Source organism: Cynocephalus volans, chromosome 9, assembly GCF_027409185.1.
Source record: "Cynocephalus volans isolate mCynVol1 chromosome 9, mCynVol1.pri, whole genome shotgun sequence".
NCBI classification, from domain to species: domain Eukaryota; kingdom Metazoa; phylum Chordata; class Mammalia; order Dermoptera; family Cynocephalidae; genus Cynocephalus; species Cynocephalus volans.
Window position 1 is genome coordinate 146,757,582 of NC_084468.1, and position 20,873 is coordinate 146,778,454.

The window sequence follows — 20,873 nt, forward strand, 5'->3', positions numbered from 1 at the left end:
TTATAGTTATGAGGGTATTTAAAGTTACTAAATTTGGGGGGATTAATAGGGAGAAAACAAATGCTTTCACTTTTGTTTTAAATGACATTTTACCAAACTGTTGTTAGTTATAGATAGCTTGAGAGAGAGAGAGAGAGAGAGAGAGAGAGAGAGAGAGAGTTTTTTACATTTGAAAACATTAAGAGAACCAGCAGTGTTTTAAAATAAGGAAATTGTAGGGGCCGGCCCGTGGCTCTCCCAACTGGATAGCCCAGCTCTCCTAACTCCATGAGGAGACGCTTTGTTCCTTCTAAACACAGTTCCTCGTCGGCCGCTGCCAGGACTAGGTCATCCACATACTGCAACAAAGTTACCTGTGGGTTAGAGGCCTTGAACATAGCCAAATCTTGGTGGAGGGCCTCATCAAAGATGGTGGGCGAGTTTTTGAACCCTTGAGGCAGGCGGGTCCAAGTGAGTTGCCCTGCTAGGCCAGTCTCTGCATCTCTCCACTCAAAAGTGAAGTACTCTTGACTTTTTGCAGTCAGTGGCAAACAGAAGTATGCATCTTTGAGATCCAGTACTGAGTACCAGGTCCTGTCTAGAGGTAAAGAACTTAAAAGATTATAGGGATTAGGGACGGTGGCCTGGAGATTGGCCACGCGTTTGTTTACCTCTTGGAGATCTTGGACCGGTCGGTAGTCATTAGTCCCAGGCTTTCGGACCGGCAGCAAGGGCGTGTTCCAGGCTGATTGACACTTCCGTAGGACTCCCAGCTGGAGCAAACGAGCAATGTGGGGTCTGCTGGCTTTGCGTGCGTCTCGGGACATTGGGTATTGTCGGACAGCTATAGGACTGGCTTGAGCCTTCAGCTCTACGTGGACGGGGGGCCTGTTTTTAGCCTTCCCTATCCCTGCTGTTTCTGCCCACGCCTGGGGGTAGTTTTCTAACCACCAATCCATCTGTCCAGTCTCCTGCCCTTGCATTTCAAACAATTGGTATTCATCTTCTAACCTGAGGGTTAGTATCTGCAGAGGCTTTCCTTGCCGATTTAGCACCCGAGGTCCCTTGGGGTCAAAATAAATTTGAGCACCCATTTTGGTGAGCGGATCTCTTCCTAGCAGTGGGTAGGGGCACTCGGGAATGACTATGAACAAGTGGGATACCCGGCCCACGCCTAGGTCCACTGTTCTTTGGGTAGTCCATGGGTACTGCTTGTACCCTGTAGCCCCTTGTACCCATGACTTTTTCCCGAGAAGAGGTCCGTTTGCTTGTAGCAATACTGAATTTTCGGCTCCAGGGTCTACTACGAACTGAGTAGGCTTCCCCTCCACTTTGAGAGTTACCCTGGGTTCGGGAAGGGGACCCGAACCCTGTCCCCCCTAATCATTGTCTTCCTGCAAGGCCAAGACTTTGGAGGCTTGAGGCTCTTTCTTTTTCCTGGGGCAGTTTCGAACCCAGTGTCCTCTCTCCTTACAGTACACACATTGATCCTTCGCCAGGGGTTCCTTTTTATTGCCTGGCACCATTTTATTGGGCTCCCTAGTCTCCCTAACTACAGTGGCCAGAAGTTTGTGAAAATTTTTTTCTTGGCGCTTTTCTCTTTATTTCCGTTGCTTCTTCTGATTCTGGTATGATGAACCTTTTCAGCCACCTGCACTAATTCTCTTAATGACTTATCTTGCAACCCTTCCAGTCTCTGCAGTTTCTTCCTGATGTCCCTACTAGACTGGTCAATAAAAGCGACCGTCCCTGTAGCCTTATGCTCTTCACTACCAGGATCATACGGGGTGAACCGACGGAATGCCTCCATGAGTCTCTCCAGGAATGCTATTGGAGACTCATCGGGCCCCTGGGTTATCTCTCTTACATTAGTCAAATGGGTGGGGTGTTTTGCTGCCCCTCTGAGGCCTGCCATTAGAGCCTGGCAGTAGACCTTCAGGTGCTCCCTATCTTCCACCGAGTTGAAGTCCCAGTTTGGTCTGATTAACGGGAACCATGCATCTATAACATCATGGAGGAGGGTAGGTCGCCCATCTTCTCCTGGCACATTCTTTCTTTTTTTTTTTTTTTTACCGTTCCAGCTTTATTAAAGAAAGATATCTGCTGGGCTGTGCTCAGCGTCACAAGGCCCAGGGCTGCCCTGGAAATGGGGGACAGCCAAGAAATATTGTGGGTTTTTTTTTTGTCTTGTCTTTTTCGTGACCGGCACTCAGCCAGTGAGTGCACCGGCCATTCCTATATAGGATCCGAACCCGTGGTGGGAGTGTCGCCGCACTCCCAGCGCCGCACTCTCCCTAGTGCGCCATGGGCTCGGCCCTCCTGGCACATTCTTTCGAGCTTCCAGGAGGATTTGTTGTCTCTCCTCGGTAGTGAACAGGACCTGTAGAAGCTGCTGGCAATCATCCCAGGTGGGCTGATGAGTAAATAGGAGAGATTCTACAAGGTTAGTGAGACTCTGGGGGTTTTCAGAGAAAGGGGGATTCTGAGATTTCCAATTGTAAAGATCGGAGGAAGAGAAAGGCCAGTACTGTAAGGGCTGGTTGCCCTCTTCATCAGCGGGGCCGTAAGCCCGCAGGGGGAAAATAGGAAGAGCATCTGGAGGGGCCACTCATTTACTGCGTGTCCCCTGAGCAGGCCCTCCCTCGGATTCATTTTCTGGTGGTGCGGACGGCCGGGCTGCCTGTGATCGGAAAGAAGGGGGAGGGGGATCAGAAAGAAGCCAGTCTGGGTCGGTGGACGGCAGGACCTCGGTTTCTTTTTTACTTCTTGGAGAGCAAACACAGCCATTGGACCTGTTAAGGGAACAAAGGGACGGACCCACGGAGGAGGATCCGTGACTCAATCTTCCCAGACAATGATATAAGATGTCTGGTCTAGGAGATTTTCAGAATTGAAAATTTTTCTTTTTACCACTGTAATCAACGGCACAGAGAAGGAAGCTTCAGCAGGCCATCCGGGTTGGAAAGCTGGCCACTCCGAAGAACAAAGTGTTACCCATTTATTCTTTCTAACCGGGACAGACAAATCATTTGCTCTTTCCTTCACGTCATTCCAGTTTTTCAGAGTCAGGCTCAAAGGGGTTGAGACAGTCTGCCCCATGGCGCCCCAGAAAATCGTCAGTCCCCACACACACACACACAACCAGACAGACAAAAAACAAAACACAGATGCGCCCCTGCCACGAGCGCCACAACCAGATTATCAGAGAACTCAGGAGGGGTCTCTTTACTAGTCCTAGAGATCTCCCGTGGAGCCGAACCTGTTCGTCTCCTGTGGAGGAATCTGGAGCGTCCTCCAGGACTCCTGTGGCTGCGGCGTGCCGGCACGTCTGCCCCGCCGCTTGTCCGCTTCAGATGGCTCCGCTTTGGAGCCTCAGAAAATCTAAAATCAGACCGGTGATTCCGTCCTGGAGCCACCAAAACCAGATTATAACAGACAGCTTACAGCTGACAACCAAAGAAACAGACACAGTCATACCGACAATGGCGGTACCTGCTCGAGTGATCCTCCGTTCTCTAGTCTTTGGTCCCAGGGAGAGCGAGCCAATCCCGGACGAGCCCCCAAAAATGTAAGACCCGTGCACCAAGAACAAATCCTACAGAAAGGAGCGGCTCGCCTCACAAAGACCACAAGACCAGGACCGTTGCAATCAGCAAGAGGGATTTTATTTTTCCAGCATGCTGGGGCGCTTTGCTTTTCGGAAAAGCCCCCCCAGTTTACAACACAAGCATTTTTTATACAGTTTTTCTTGAACAGATCTTTATGACAGGATGAGTTGTCGGTTATCAGTGGCGCCCTTGGATTTGTGGGCAGACTCTAGCAGGCTAGTACCCTGGTAGATCTGTGGCGCCTTTAGATTTACAGGTGGGCTTTAGTAGGCTGGTACCCCCGATAATGGCGCTTCTTTCAATCCTATATCTTCCTTGGCACCTGGCAAGGAGTCTTTTAGATAAGGAACCAGCCCGTGCCTGGGACCTGGTGGGGGCCATGTCCTTCTTGGAATGTTTAGTGTACCTGGGCCCCCTGCTGCTTAATAGCCCCTTAGAAGCTGCTTTACATTTCAACAGCCCCTTAGAAGCTGCTTTAGATAAAATGCCTTTAGATATGTTCCCCCGTTTTAGCAAGCGTTTGCAGAAGCGAATTGCGCAGGTTAAAGCTATACTAGCAAATTGTGCAGGTTAGAGCTATATCTTTCTGTTACTAAAATCCCACAATATCTTCTACCAGTGTTAAGTGTGATTCTCGTTGGCTGGGAAATCAACGAGTATAGCAGATCCCATTGTGCTCCTTTCCTACCCTGTCTTTCTGTTCTTCAGTTACACAGTTCTTCAAGTCTCTTAAAAATTCGTGTTTGGCTCTCTGCCGCCTCAGGACCTTTGCCTCCGCTGTCGCCCCAGAGTCTTCCCCCTGCTGACTCCTCCTAACCCTTATGATCCCAGCTTTAGCTTTATTTCCTCTGGGGAGTGCTCCCTGAAGCCTTGGCCAGGCTAGCTCCCTCTGAAGTTAAATGCTTCTGTGGGGCTCAACTTCCCTATTATGACAGTCATCACATAAATAATTAGTTTTTTGTAAATGTAAATAAAGGGTACTCAATAAATATCAGTTTAATTAGTGAATTAATTCTGCCCAGGAGTCTGTTTTCTTAGAACGAAAAACCTTAGAAGCTGTGTTAGGGGCCGGCCCGTGGCTCACTCGGGAGAGTGCGGTGCTGATAACACCAAGGCCCCGGGTTCAGATCCCATATACGGATGGCCGGTTCGCTCACTGGCTGAGCGTGGTGCTGACAACACCAAGTTAAGGGTTAAGATCCCCTTACCGGTCATCTTTTTTAAAAAAAAAAAAAAAGAATCTGTGTTAGTAGGTTGCACATGTTGCCATCTGAGCATGTCTTCCTTCCTCTGTGGGCCACTGCATTGGGTTGGAAAAGGCTCATGCACTGTGGTTCTGCATATTGCCAAGGGTGCCTGAGGTGGACAACACAGTTCTAGTTGTCCCCTCGGCTGTCTGGTTTGGGCTTCTGCCCCTGGCCACATACTCCCTGTGCTTAGAAGATTTACACCTCCCCTTGAGACAGAAGTTTTGCTCAATAACCCACCAAAGATGACTGTAAGAGGAGGTCATTCGTGTCCTGGCTTTTCTCCTTCCTGAGTTTAGATTGTGTCACAATCTTAATCTTTCCATTTGGTTTCTGAAATTACTTTTTTAGTCTTCACATTCAAGAATCATCTCTTGGAGTTAATACTGTTTTAAAAATTATTTTTATTATTTTAATTTTTTTTCTTCTCTGTAATGGTTTATCATTAAAAAATTAAACAATAATAATTACAATAAATGTATAATTTACAAAAGCCCTATATTTGTCCATAGGATTTATACATATAAGCATTAAAGTACATTCATTTGAAAAACTAAAATTAGGTATAAGAACATGAATTGATTTGAAAGGATATTTATAGCCTGGATATACATGAAAAAGTAAGTAACTATATAAATGAAGAGTCATAAGTTTACATAAATATAAGAAACATTAAATTCTAAAATATTTTCTCTATGGTATTCATGAAATTTTCACTAATTAAAAACTGTACTAAAATATCTTAGGGTCCACATAACAAGTATTAACAGATTAAAGATTCCATTGCATTCTAAAATGTAGTCTTTGTTGGATTCAAAATGCTGCATAGTCATCTGTAGAAGTAGTGTGGGTAAAGAGCAGGAGGCTTTAGCAGGAGGAGTAAGTCCTGACTGTGGCAGAATCCAACCTCTGTATTCCTGACACACTGCCGTCCATCTGCATCTTCTTTGGCTGCATGGAGGGTGAAGACATAGAAAAAGTAACCCAGAAGTTTGCGGGAAGAGTCTCTGTTGATCCAGCAGCTAAGCCACGAATATCCCTTGGTCTAAATTTTTTTCTCCCTGATGGTGCTCTCATAAAGCTTTTATCGTCTTCATCAAACCTTCTGTCAGTCCCCATGACCGAAAGGTTGTTAAATTCTCTTTCTAAGACAGCACGAGCCTGTGTATTCTGTGTTGGGATCTGTAACAATAGCGCCAGTGCGTTGAAGTCAAAGGTTTCATTGAAGGCCAGAAGGGCACCGTGAACGCCAGTCTCTAAAAGATTGTTTGCATATTCTTTAAGGCCAATTGACAGGATCCAGCGAATCACTCGATCATTGCTCCAAACAAGCACATCTTTTACTTCATTCTGACTTTCTTCTCTTTTTCTTTCCCGTTCTTTTTGGTCATAATTTAATCTTCTCAGGCTCATAATTCCACGCTGGAAACTGTTTCTGTGGAAACTGTCGACCATTTTCAGCTGCCCGTGGAGGTCCTTCTTGGTCAGGTGGTCCAGCATCCTGGCGTCCACCAGGCACTCCATGAAGTAGCTGCGGTACTGAGGGAGGCCCATGCTGGGCAGCCACTTGTTCCCAATCCACTCATGGTTCATGTCCCCATATGCGAGTGTCGTTCGCGACATGGGAGGGGCAGACGGGTTGGGAAGAGGTATGATCTCTTGGATGGCCAGCCTCAGCTTCAGCCTATGCAGGGGTTTGCTGATGCCTATCTCACACTTCATCTCGGTGTGCAACAGGGCCGACATGATGGCCCCGCTCTTCACGTTGGCTCGGCAGGCAGCCACATACCAGGTGGGCATCCCCACCCAGAGCTCCAAGCACACAACTACGGTCGGCCCATCCCACTGGGCAAAAGGCAAACCTTGTCTTCGGGCTTCATCAAGCAATTCATGCTTTTTTTGAAGTTTACGATTATTTTCAGCCTGTCCTCCCAATTTGCTCAGTGCCAAGGCATCTTGAGATGCATTATCTGTCTCTGAAACACCAGTGTGTCCTAATGATTTTTTGCCAGCTTGTCCACGTCGGCCCTTTTCTTTCTTGCCAAACAAGCGGCCGATAGAGGACTTGATGCCCTTCTTCTTTGGGACTTTGTGGAGCGAGTCCTGGCTGCTGTTACTACTGCTGGGATTGCTCACGGGACTGTCCTGGGAGCCTGTCGAGTTTCTCACGTCCCTGACGTCCTCATGGCTGACTGTGTGCAATGCCCCCTTATGCAGCCTGTCTCCCCGGAGGGCCGGAGGGGAGCTTTCACATTTTTTCGTTGTCGTGTCATCTCGTGCCTCCTCTCTGGATGCTGGCAACAGAGTCATGATGCCCAGTCTGTCTACTTCCCTGGCTGGGCTGTGAGGAATCCTCCTTGGGATGGAACGGCCGCTGCCTGGAGGGGAGGAGCTGGCAAGGGAGGAAGCAGGGTGGGGCGGAATGGAGCTCATTGATCCCAAACGACCAAGATTGTCTAAGCCTCCACTACCAACTCTACTTTCAATCTCCTCTGCTCGCTGCTCTGTGTTTTCCTTTTCTTCTTGTATCAACCCGATCTCTTTGTTGATGGCATCCAGCTGCTCTTGAAGCGTCATGGCTAATGTCTGTGCATCAGCCTGTCCACTGGGTGACAACAGATCAACTGAGCTGAGTAGAGTGTCCCTGTCATCTTGGCCATCAGACACATCGATATGGCTCTCAAAAGCTTGTGCTACATTTGATAAGACACTAGCCTGTTGGGCATGTTCCCAATCCTGTTCATTAAGAGTTTGTACCTTGGAAGGCTCATCCCATAGAGCAGCTAGGCGGCCTTTCTGGGGGCGCCGCAACACTGCACTGGTGCTGTAGGAATCTGTGTGACTGTCTGCCACAGGGAACGTGAAATCCAGGACACTGCCCAAGTGGGGTCGGCCATGATGAAGTGAAGCACCTCTTAGTCTCATTTGGTCTAGTTCAGCACTCAATGCTTCAGTGTTTAAGATGACCTGACCCATATCACGTTGTGTATCTTCCAATTGCTTTTTTGCATTTTCAACTTCTCGTAACAGAGAATTCTTATCTTCTAGAGCAGCCATTCTCTCTCAGATGAAGCTGGAGCCTCTCATTAGATTTCGAAAGAAGCTTGTCAACAGTGTCTGAAAAACGTTTATTATGCTCTTCATTCATTTTTTCTCTCTGCCTTGCCTGCTGCAGTTCTTGGTTCTTTTCCTCCAGCTGCACCTCCATCTGTCTTAACTTTTCTTCAATGTTGCGGTGTCTCTCTTCAGCCTTCGAGAGCGCTGCCACCCTCTGGGCCAGCTCCGCCTCCACCTCCGGGAGTGTCTCGGCTTTCCTCATGGTCTGCTGCAGCTTTTGCTCTGCTAATTCCAGCTGTTCCTGTAACTGGCGGTTTTTATCCTCAGTCTGTCGATGCATAGAGTCTTTGTTTGCAATTTCATTTTCAAGTTTATCATTGAGGTCATGCACAGACGTGGCTTCACGCTGTGCAGCGAGGTAGCGTTTTTCAAGAGTAGTGATTCTCTCTTCCATGTCTTTGTTTTGGGCCATGGCTTCGCATATGTCCCGTTGCAATTTCGTGTTCCTTTCCTCAGAATTGATCAAGTCTTCCCTGGCCGTGTAGAGATCTTCCTCCAGCTCTGCCACGTGACTGATTCTCTCTTCCATGTCTTCTTTTTGGGCCATGGCTTCACGGATGTCCCGTTGCAATTTCGTGTTCATCTCCTCAGATTTGATCAAGTCTTCTCTGACCGTGTAGAGATCTTCCTCCAGCTCTGCCACGTGACTGATTCTCTCTTCCATGTCTTCTTTTTGGGCCATGGCTTCACGGATGTCCCGTTGCAATTTCGTGTTCATCTCAGATTTGATCAAGTCTTCCCTGGCCGTGTAGAGATCTTCCTCCAGCTCTGCCACGTGACTGATTCTCTCTTCCATGTCTTCTTTTTGGGCCATGGCTTCACGGATGTCCCGTTGCAATTTCGTGTTCATCTCCTCAGATTTGATCAAGTCTTCCCTAGCCATGTAGAGATCTTCCTCCAGCTCTGCCACGTAACTGATTCTCTCTTCCATGTCTTCTTTTTGGGCCATGGCTTCACAGATGTCCCGTTGCAATTTCGTGTTCATCTCCTCAGAATTGATCAAGTCTTCCCTGGCCGTGTAGAGATCTTCCTCCAGCTCCACCACGTGACTGGAGAGGGCGGCCAGGCGCTCTTTCATTTGGCTCTGCTCCCTCAGTTGCTTGTCTATGACTGCCTGGAGCTCTGTTACTTTAGCAAGGTCCTCCTCGTGGCTTAACGAACCATCAGAAGATCTCTTTCCATTCGTGCTCGGGGTATTTTCTTGTTCATGGCTCATGTCAAGCGCTCCATCTGTTAGTGTTTTTTTCTGGTCATTTTGTTCTTTAAGAATCATTAGCTCTTTGTGTGTGGCACCTAATTCTTCTTCTAATGAACTACACCTTTCAAGTGCTACTCGTAATCTCTCTCTCACCTTTTCATCCAGAGCTTTGTGGTGCTCAAACAACAACTTCAGTGCTCTGAGCACTTCGACTTCGCTGGACACACCTGTTGGGGACCGTGCCTGTCTCTTCACCACGGTCATCCTGAGAGACCTCTCGTGCCTAGAGACAAGGCATTCCAAATGTTCTAAAAGCAGCCTGGTGTTGTTCCTTTCTGCTTTCAGTTCAGCAATTTCTTCTTCCCTTTCAAGAAGCTGTTTGCTGCATGCATTCAGTTCCTTCGTACATGCAGCAAACTCCTGTGGAAGTGCAGTATTGAGCTGTCTCTGCAAGGAATCTCTTTCGTGGCCAACTTCGTGTAATTTCTCCTGGGTTAATGCCAGCGTTTTTTGAGTCTCTCTAAGAGTGTCAAGAAGTCGGTCCCTTTCTTCTAGCATGGAGACCATCAACTGTTCAAAATGTGAATCTGTGTCTGCCTGTGAAGGGGAGCCGGATGCATGGCTCCCACTTCCTCCTGGGGAGCCTTCGGTTTCACTGATGGTTGGCATCACCTCACGCATCATCTGCAAATGAAAGACCCAGACTAGAATCATTAAGAGCAGAATACAGGTTCCCATAAATCTGCAATTTCATAAGTATCTGCAGCTAATAAATGAAAGGTTCACAGCCTCTTTATTCTCAGATCTGTTACACTTTGTATGCAAATAAGTTGGGAAAGCATACACAGGGAAATACTAAGTGCAGGAACACACACCATGAAGATACTCACAGGGACAATAATCCCGTGAAGGGGTCAAGACCAGAGGACTGCCCCTCACATAAAGAGGAAACCCAGCAGTATTTTGTTCGCCAAGCTATACTTTTTAGTTGTTGAGAACAAGTGTGCTTCAGGTACCTATTTTTCCAATTTCCCGGTTGGGAGAGAGCAAGTCAAACACACACGCCACCCAATCACTTTTCAGGAAAAGCATAGAAGGAGCACAGAGCCAGCAAAACTGACAAGTACAAAACCCATCAGGCATCTTATAGGAATGTGTGCAGTCAGGTCAGCTCCTGGGACAGACTGACGGCTCCCTGAATTCTTGGGCAGGATTTGGTGAGCACTAAAGGAACGGGACTCGTGAAGGGTTGGGAGAGGTGTTCTCCGATGGCTGGTCAGTCAACCTAACTTACCTAAGTTTATAGCCCAAAATAAAATTCCACAACGGAAATAGAGCCAGCAGGTCCGGACAGCAGGCGACGGCTAGGAGGGAAGGAAAAGTTATAGGTGAGTCGATGAGAGGCGTTTAAGTGTCGCCAACACACAGACGGGGCGAGGGCAAGGGGGCCGCTCCCGAGGGTCCGGGCCACACTCCGGGCACGGCGGACCCCCAGGGCCCCTCACGGTGAGGCTGACCCCCGGCCTAGTCACGCCCCACTCTCTCCGTCTCTATCAGGTGCTGCAGAAGCCGTGGCCACCACGGCACTGAGGAGGCACTGACGACCGTTTCCAAGGAGCCCGTGCCGGCTGGGGTTCTAGAAGCCACAGGTCATTGGCCTCCCGGCTCGTGGGGTCGGGGGAAGGGCGGCGCGCCTTCGGCCCTGGCCCCTGCTGCTCCCCGGGGTGACATTCAGCTGGCGGCGCAGCTGCCCCGGGCCCGAGGGCCATGCCAACGCCCGGGCGCCCTGAGCCGCTCCGCCTAAGCCTGCCTCACTCTCCCGCTCCCTTACCTTGCTTGCCGGCCGGAGCAGGTGAGGAGGCTGCACGGCAGCTGGCGGGCGGCTGCTTGCTCCGGGTGAGCTTCGGGGTCAACGAAGGCAGCCCGAGGCCGGCGTCCGTCCGCCCGCCCGCCCCACGTCGCGGCCCCAGCGCCCCAGTCACTAAGGCTGGCCCGCGGCCGGACACTGGAAGACCCTCTTGGAGTTAATACTATAATTTGATGTCTTTGCATTGATCTGTCCCAGGGAGGATGCCTTGGTGGGTATGCATGTGTGTGCCCACACGTGTGCATTTTTGCGTGTGTGTGCGCCATACATGTGCACTCAACATTTGTTCATGTCGATTATCATCTTCCAGCGGCTCTGGAGCCGTATGCGTTGCAGCACAGTTTGTATTCTATGTCATTTTTCCTTTGATAGGTAGCAAATTCTTTGAGTTGACTTCCATGAGTGCTGATTGATTTTCACCAAACCATTTTACCTCTTTCAGTCTCTTCCTTTTGTGAGCTTTGGCAAGTAGTTGCAGACTTAACAATTGTCTCTCTCTCCAGGTGCCTCAAAATGTCCTTATTGTCATTGTGTCATTTGAAATCACAATTAATCAGTCAGGCGGATGAAGGCAGGTATTTTTATGTCTCTTCTCCAGATAGGGGTCAGTGGCGTTAGCGAACCTGTCCCGGTTCCCTTAGTTCACAGGTGGCACAGCTAGGATGAGAAGTCAGGTTTTCCTCCTGCAAGCCGCCTTTCCTGTTTTGTGCACAGAGCCAAGCGGCTTCTCTAGTCTGACAGTCACTCCTTTCCTGTAAATTTGTGAGTTCAAACCTGCATTTCCCTTCAGTAGTAGGGTTCTTTACATACTCCCACTCAGTTCTGGTTAGTGTATAAGCTAGATCTCAGGAGTGGAGCCAGGCAGGGGAAGACAGAAAAGCTGTTGGCCAGTAATCCTGTTTTCTGTCATGATTTCGCGATGTTGCTTTCTTTTTTGAAATCTTAAGTTTCTCATTTCTATCCGCTTCTTAGTCTATCAAGAATGGAAAGTTTCTCCCCAGGGCTGGCAAACGTAAAGCTACTGTGAGCTTTGGGCGTATGTCCAGGCCTTTGCAGAAAGCCTCTCTCTCTGGCGTACTGATGAACATTCCACTGATTAGGAAGGAGGGCAGGGGTCTGCCTCATGCTTTACTGTGCTGTTTGTGTGTGTCTTTCTCTTCTTTTCTTCTTCCTCCTCCCCCTTTATTCCTTTTGTGTGTGTGTGTGAAATGCTTTTTCTGGCTAATTCAGTGCCTAGGTTTGGGGTGAACTTTCAAAGCCCTCTTAAACTAAGCTGCGGGAAGGTCATTGTCGCAAAAGGTAAAATGAATAGATTACCAGAGCTAGTTAAAAACATCATATTGAGGAGGACAAAATGTGCACCTAGGGGCAAGTCTGATCTGGACTAAGGTCCTTCTTTAGAGCTCCCCAGTCCTTCTGAGGCTGCGGCTTTCTATGGAAGTAAGTTCTACATAATGTGTCCTAGAGAAATACTCACAAGTATGCAGAGATGTAAACAGGGGTACACATTTTACAATTGTTTGTAATGTGAGAACCTAAAAATAACTTAACTCTCTGCCTACCAGTAGAAGAATACTTGAATTAATTATGGTGCTTTCATGCAGTGGAACACTATGTAATTGTGAGAAACAGTAAGGGAGATCTGGAGGTAATGAATGGAGAGGTGTCTATAACATACCGTTCAGTGAAAAACCCATGCTGATTTGTATATACATGGTATGTGTATTTAAATATGTATACACATCCACAGAAAGGTCTAGAAGAATATACTCCAAACTGTTGAAAAAAGGTGATTGGAATGGGATTAGAATGAAGGGGGAGTAGATATTTTGCTTTTTTAGTTTATATTCTTTTGTAAGACTTACTTTTTTTGCAATAAATAATGAGTTTTATCATTTTAAAATGAATAATTATGAGCAGTTAAGGAGTAAATGGTGTATTAATATCATTGGTTTCTGTCTATAATTTTGTGTTTCTATCTGGGTGTTCTTTTAAGCTAGGAAACACTGAGGGGTCATTAGGTTGTTTGTCTCATTGTTAGGCTGACGTTCTTATTGACTGTCATTGTGTCATGTGAATGATCACTTCTCCATGTCTGTTTTTCCACTAGTGTCATCGAGAGAGTATCTTCTCACTGAAGTATTAAGAAATGTTAAGCGAGCAGTAATATTAATTAGATTAATTGATTCCTATTTTGAGAAGTGCAAAACTTTTTACAGAAGTCCTGGAAGAGTCAACCTGCTAGGGGCTGGCTGGGTATCTCAGTTGTTAGAGCACAGTATTATAACACCAAAGTCAAGGGTTCCGATCCCATACGGATCAGCTGCTTCAAAAAAAAAGAGTCAAAGAGTCAACTTGCCATATGCAAATGTCAGGCTTTCCTGTGTTCTAGGCTGTCACGCCACCTGTGTGCACCACTGATCTGGGCTCAACGTTTGTGAGGAAGGAAGGGAACGTATTCACAGAAAAATATATATATATATTTTTTTTCCTTTTTTTTTTTTTTGTCGTTTTTTTCCTGACCGGCACTCAGCCAGTGAGTGCACCGGCCATTCCTATATAGGATCCGAACCCGCGGCAGGAGCGTCGTCGCGCTCCCAGCGCCGCACTCTACCGAGTGCGCCACGGGCTCGGCCCCAAAAATATATTTTTTATAAAAATGAAATATTTAATTACCACTTCATCATTTTCTTCTTTAATTCATGATATTTGGTTTTGTAAAAGAAAGAAGAAACGATGATTGCTTATGTGTGTCCATTGATTTCATTTTTACTTACGTTTTCAATTAACCCCAGAATCCAGATTAATTTCTTCTAGCTTTCTGGAAGGGAATGTAATTTTTGTTTATAATTTTATGTAATCTGGACTAAAGATTTGGAGAGTATTGAGTTATTTCTATGATTTTAATGGTTTTGTGTCATCTACTTTACTTTTATTTATTTATTTATTTTTAAAGATGACCGGTAAGGGGATCTTAACCCTTGACTTGGTGTCGTCAGCACCGCGCTCTCCCAAGTGAGCCATGGGCAGGCCCTGTGTCATCTACTTTAGGTGTAGATAATTGAATATTACAGTTCCAAATGCCTTAATGTCTACATTAGTGAAACAGTGATGTACACAGTAGTGAAAACAGTTATTAACACATTTATTTTCTTTCTGTTTGTACTTCAATTCCAAAAGTTCAGCATTAAGTTGGCTTTAGTTGTATTTATGCCTCGATCACAGTTCTGCTCCTTGGTATGAGACCGAGACGGGAAAGTTAGACACACCTGTGAAAGCCTAGCCTAAGTCTCACATAGAGGGATAAGAACTTTTAGTTTAGTCATAGTTTTTAAATTAAATAAACAATTTGTTTGAAGTATAATTAGATAATGATTTTTTTTTTTTTTTGTCTTTTTCATGACCGGCACTCAGCCAGTGAGTGCAGCAGCCATTACTATATAGGATCTGAACCCGCGGCGGGAGCGCTCCCCGTACTGCACTCTCCCGAGTGCGCCACGGGATCAGCCCTTAGATAATGATAATTTTAAAATTTGCTAAAAGATTTTTCTAGCTGAAAGATTTTTGGTCAGTTAGGTCTTTAGCTATGACGAGGTGTTGTTTTTCTGTCAATAGAACATGCATGGGTTAATTCATGGTCCCTGTCATCTTTTCCAGCCATCATCAGCGAATGTGCCTGGGCTGTGGGGGAGGGTGGTTGCTGATGAGGCAGCTATTCTTCTCCACAGGACACAGCCCAGCATGTGCCTGGTTCAGGAGTGTCCGTAGAGTCTTCTTTGAATATAAAGCATAGAATAATCATCGCACTCCAAATATTTTATCCTCTTTACCTTTCAGCTGATTGTCTCTTCCCTTGAGTGAGGCACTGCCCCTAACCTAAAGACAACATGCTTGTGTTATCAGTAACATGTCTAGAGGGAGCAGTACACACACAATGACTCTTGTCTCTTTCACCCTGGGACCCGGGCCCTTTTTTCACCCAAAGTGAACTCTGCAGGTGACCTGTAGAGACATCAGAGGAAATCACCTTCTCAGTGGTCTTCCTTATCAAGTTTTTTTCCTTTATTTTTCAGAGATGTAACTTTTCTACCCTACTATTTCTGTCTCTTCAAACATTCTCCTCATTGTAATTTGAGAAACAAAAGGATTTTTTTTTATATTCAATGTTCTTTTCTCTTTATTTTTTATTTGCTTTATTGAAACTTAATTGATTATACATATTTGTGGAGGACAGAGTTGACTATCAGTATTTGTGTATAATACATGATGGCCAAATCAGGACAATTAGCTTATTCATCATTAGAATACATAAACAAAAGGATAATTTTAAGGGGATATTTTGGTACTCATGTTGAAACCCTGGAGATCTTTTTAAAATTAAATTTATGCATTTATCTTTTCCAAACCCAGGCACTTCCTTTCATCAGATGGATTTCCAGCCTAATGGCAGGCAGTTATTTCCTAAACTGTTAGTATGGTAGATCTTGTGGTCTCTGATTTGAGCAAATCCAGAACTGGAAACCACATATCCCACTGTGTACAGATTGCTTTGAAGTTATTTCAGGATTCACGAAAGCTTCTTCTACAGGTCTTTTTCCGCCCCGTATGGGTTTTTCCGAAGGTTAGGTTTCTTCTTTTTTTTTTTGAACCTTATCAGTCTCCCCCCACCACTCAATCACCACTTAATAAGTGTGATCAGCTTGTTTTAAGGTGCTTAAAATTCATTGATGTTTCCAGGAACTTTTGGATAAATTGATCACCTGTTGGCCACCTGCTCAAGTTTTCCCAGGGTCTACCCGGGACAGGCTTCTGTGCCCAGGGCTTGTTTTGAGTCCCCACAGCCAGTTGGGTGCAGTGATTATCCATTTCTCATTCTCAGTGCAATCGTTTCAATCCTGAGGGCCTGGCTTGACCAACGCGTGGAGGACTTCCGAGAACCCCCTCACTTCCCGTGCTTACAGAAGCTGCTGGATTATCTCAAACGGATGATGCCAGGCTCTGACCCAGAGCGAAGAGCACAAAACCTTCTTGAGCAGTTTCAGAAGCAAGAAGTGGAAACTGACAGTGAGTACTGCGTTTGCTCACAGGGAAAAGCTAGATTCTGATTTCCAGCCTCCACGTTGGAGGAAAGCTCTCCCTATGCCGGTTGAATAGGAAAGCTTGGTGCCCTCAGAAGACAAGCTGCTGAAGGATTGACATGGGCGTAAAATTCTCAAGGTTACTGAAGTGCTAATTACAGAGCCTTACAGCTTTAGAGCAAAGAGGGTGTTTCTCAAGACCACCTAGTTTGCTCCCTATTTTATAGATGAGAAAACAGTGGAAACTGTGGCTGAGAGAAGTTAAGTAATTTCCTAGGGTTTCTTCTGTTACCAAGAAGAAGAGGGTCTCCTGGATGAGATTTTTATATTCCACCATCAACATGTACCATGCTGAACTTGCTTTTCACTGTTTGCCTGATAACTCCTCCTTCTATCAAATGTAAACAAGCACCCCCATCCAGCAGACAAGAAATTAAATCTGATTCTGCTCCTGCCCTCCCCAGAGCTCAGAAAAGGTGTTTCTCCTTCAGGGTAGAAAGCATCACTGTAATGTGTCCCCTGCCAGAGCAGATTACCATCATTTAGCATCTCTAATGGCCTCAGCAAAGGAAGTTTCTGTGGCTGTTTTTTCCTATTTGAGGAATTGACCCACCATTTTCAAGGACAAAGGAGGGGCTGCCATTCTAGGTCATGGGGTGTTTATAACTATCAGGCTTTGAAGAAAGTCAGAAAGAGGTTAGGACAAGCTTCCAGCATGACGTTTTATCTTCTCCCTGGGGTGCTGGTGACGGTTGCCATGGTGGCTGACCTACTTGGAGCTTGTGACAGGCATTTCTCTGAAGTGATGGCTGATTTCCTCAGGGAAGGGAAGCGATTCCTTGGCACTGATCAGGGAAGCTGCATCAGCTCCAAAGAAAATAACCTCAAATTCTTAACAGTACCTGCTGCATTTTTTATATTTGGGGGAGCGGAGAGGGGGAAATGCAGTTGCATCATTACAAGCAGACTGCCAGATACTGTGTATCTCAGGTGACTTCATCTGCCGGGAATGTTTGAATAGCAGGGGCACACCTCCAGCTGCAAGCCTCAGCTCCCTTCGGGGCCTGCACACCTGGCTTTGCGCTGGAGTGGAAAACGCTGTGTTGGAGCCCAGCTCTCCCCATTGGGGCTGCTCCTGGCTCTGTGCCTAATTGGGGAACCGATGAGACCAGTCGCTCATTGTTTCCAACCCAGGGACTGGAAGGCAGAGCTCATTTGGCAGGCCGAGGCAGGGGAGAAGGAGATTGCCTTGGTTCCCATGTGTTTATTTTACCCAGTCTTAACGCCAGCAAAAGCAACAGGCTCTCCTGTATGTTTCAAAAGTAAAATCGTGCTTGAAGTTTTTACTTACTTCTGGAAGAGAACGAAAAGCAGAAACAATGAAGGCATGAACTAGGCCCCAGAGAGAAAGGACCGTGTACTCTTCATGCACAGCAACATTCTAGACATATGAACATATGCGGCTGCCATGAGTGTTTGTTGAATGAATGAATGAGATCATGCCTTAGCACAGACCTTTCTTGGCTGAAGTGGGTCAGCCTCTGCATTGCAAGGTGGTTGATACATATCTATACAGTAGCTGGCAAGAGGGATCAGAGGCCCATTCTGAACCACTAGACCCCCAATTTCTCATTCCTTCACTGAATGAGAGTACCGGAGTTGTGTGGAGGGAAAGTGATGAACTCAGACTGTTTAACATCCCCCATATCATGGAGTGTTTTAGCTTCCTTTAGCTGGCACTTGTTTGTGTCCCAGACTTTGGGGCCAGGCAGTAATCCCCTCCTCCCTCTTCCAGTCCCCATTTGCATGAGGACCTTCAACTCCGGGGTAATGGGGCAATCTTTAGGTTACATACCTGCCACCAGAGTAGACAGGTACCCACATGCTGCCCTGGTAGGGGAATTGTTGTAGGGCCCACACTTAGCATTCCCTTTCCCCTACAAAACTAAGAAAAAGCTACCCTCACTTGATCCAAGATGCCTAAAAGTCATTCATTCTACAAAGAAAGAGAGAAAAGCTTTAAAATATAAATGTTCTTCTGGGGGAGTAGTAACTGATTTAAATTTCTGCTGAGATATGACTGAATGCAACTAGATCTTTTTTTTGAAGGGGGATGAGGTGAGAAACAGCCCAGGAATTGGGGTAAACCTCCAGGGAAGGGAAGCTGAGGATTCAAGTCAAATTTCATCCAATTCTAGTTTTTTCCAGATGGAGACTGGAGGTCCTGTTTTAGGTGCTCGGCCCTTCAGCTTTTTATTTGGAGTCCTGGGTAATGATTTTTTTCTTACTTCTTCAGGCTGTGCCCTATGTAATTTGCTAATTGATGGGCTTGTCTATAATAAGGCTCAGATGAATTTAGTTTAAGGCTATATTCTGCTGCTTCATGCATACTTAACTCTAGGTGGAAGCTGAAAGGGACTCTGAACATTTAGAGAATTCTGAGGACTTTGTCAGTATTTCTGATACCACAATGGCCCATTCTACCCCCAAAGCCTGGCCTGTCTTCATGCCCAGTCCTTCTAGGCTTCTGGTTAGAAGTGGCCCAGAAATTAAGAATTACATGGTCGGGGTTCAGGAATGACTTGGTTTAGTCCTGGAGCTGATCGGAGAGTTTGAGGGTGCCCACAATGAGGGTGACCCCAAATGTGGGCCCCACTTTGCTTCTCCAGATTTTGCCTAACCTGGCTCTGTCCTTGGCGTAGGAACCCGTGGTTTGTCAAAGTGACAACATGAGGCCCCTGAAGGTAGTAAAGAATCTAAGAACAAGCAGAGTTGGGGAAGACCTCCATTTTGCTCAGATTTATGGTCTGCTGTTATTTCCCTATGGGTTTTCTGAAGGTCTAGCCCTCTTCTTCCTAAAGAGGTCCCATTTGACTCTGTAAACAAGGTCTTATACACGGGCACCAAATTACTGATTTTTTTCGGATGTGAACAGGTGGGCTTCCCAACACCATCTCCTTCAGCCTGGAAGAGGAGGAGGAGCTGGAGGGCAGAGTGTCAGCAGAATTCACGTGCTTCTCAGAGGACCTCGTGGCCGAGGAGCTGACCTACATGGACGCGGTACGTCTTCTCTTTGTGTCTCAGATGTGATTCCACTTAAACATGGGGGAGTGACAGTATTGGTGGGGCAATATGATTTAAGTCTTTTTGAATCCTTGAGAGAGGCTGTGCCTATAAATGCAGAGTTAAGATGTGACTTGAATCAATCATCTGAATAATTCAGGCCTAAGCTCTTCTTGCAAATCTGGAAGAAGGTGCTTTTTACTTGGAGCTCAAGACACAGAGGGAAGTAAGAATTCTAATCCTAGTGAAACAAAATCTGTCCTGTTCCACAGTGTTTCTCCCTTTAGACTCATAAATATTTCAAGATCTGAACTGTTTATTTGGAGGATCGTAAAGGGTCAAAGGATAAGTTAGGATAAAATGAATTCACCGAATCCACATGTGACCCTATCTGGCAGCCCATTTCCATGTGTGCTTCCTGTACTTTTAAAGTTTGAATATTTTTGTTAGCTGTACATATTTGATTGTCAGTGACATTTCTTAGCTCAGTGTTAGCTAGTAAGTACCAGTTTCTTTCTTTTTTTTTTTTTTAAAGGAGACTTTTAGGAATTATCACAATGGTTTTAGCTCTTCTGCACTTAACGAGTTTTGAGAAAGCAGGAGAGTTTCCATCTAATGAGGATGCAAGTAAGGTATCAGAAGTAAATCAGATAGTCTGTATGAAGTAAATCCTGGTGTTTTTCTTTTATACAAATCCCTACACAAATTATACTGAATCGTTGTACAAATGAGAATCTGACTTGTTAAAAAACATTGGTCTTTTGGTTCCACAATGATAGCATAAGAGAAAGATGGAAAACTTTGTTGGTTATTATTTTTAGGAAAAGACCTGGAAATCAGGATTTAAATCCCTCTTTCTTCCTTCTACCGTGTGATATGGAATAGTTTTTCCTATTGTATGTTTTTTCTTTCTTCATTTTAAAGAATGTGGAATAGTGACATTGATGGCGGGGGGCATGTGCTGTCTGTCTGTGAGTCACTTTCAGGCAGTCAGTGAGCATCTAGTTGCATTATAGGTAGTTCATGATCATGAGTGCCCACAATGCACCTTGGGTATGATATTGAAGTTAAAATAACCTTAACCACATTTATCTACCCTGGCTTTTCTTGCAAGACAGAAAATTAAAAATGTCTTTAGTCATTTAAATTTTCTTTTGGTCATTGTGTTCTATTTGCTCTGTTGAGCTGATTTTAAAAGATCACGTAGGCTTTTCTGATGCATTAATGTCTTAATTATTTACTTTTGTCTATTGAAATGGACACCATGAGGCAAATCGAGTTGAAAAGGATTATTTGTCTTCACAAAATACCATCGTACAGATGCCCCAGATGATGTGCTTTGCCGTATAAAATGTCTCTGTTGTCTTAAAGTCAATTCCTCATTTGTTCTAGCAACTGTTCAAGAAAGTAGTGCCTCACCACTGCCTGGGCTGCATTTGGTCTCGAAGGGATAAGAAGGAAAACAAACATTTGGCTCCTACGATCCGTGCTACCATCTCTCAGTTTAATACCCTCACCAAATGTGTTGTCAGCACCATCCTGGGGGGCAAAGAACTCAAAACTCAGCAGAGAGCCAGAATCATCGAGAAGTGGATTGACATTGCTCATGTAATTGTCTTTTCAAAATTATTCTTTGTGTTTAGTAAATATTAGAGCCTACTCCCATTACTTTGTTTAAAATGGTTTAGCCATTTGGTTGGAAAGGCTGTCAAAAGA

General features: G+C 45.7%; 2 protein-coding genes across 6 annotated transcripts in view; one reads left to right on the forward strand and one right to left on the reverse strand.

Annotated features, from left to right (window-relative positions):
* The window catches only part of LOC134386449 (tripartite motif-containing protein 75-like), a 49,391-nt gene that overhangs the window by 23,792 nt on the left and 4,726 nt on the right, over positions 1-20,873 (forward strand). For all 5 annotated transcript variants that reach the window (XM_063108635.1, XM_063108634.1, XM_063108636.1 and 2 more), the window contains 3 exons: positions 15,896-16,080; positions 19,030-19,154; positions 20,550-20,765. Coding sequence is in view for 1 of the 5 variants with exons in the window: in XM_063108639.1 (XP_062964709.1) it covers positions 15,896-16,080; positions 19,030-19,154; positions 20,550-20,765 (526 nt within the window). In the remaining 4 variants the exon portion in view is untranslated. The remainder of the gene's footprint in view (positions 1-15,895; positions 16,081-19,029; positions 19,155-20,549; positions 20,766-20,873) is intronic.
* Positions 5,702-9,830, reverse strand: LOC134386348 (liprin-alpha-1-like). Its single transcript, XM_063108473.1, is given in 4 exon segments — positions 5,702-7,781; positions 7,845-7,898; positions 7,900-8,345; positions 8,883-9,830. Coding segments are annotated over 4 exon segments (3,528 nt in total).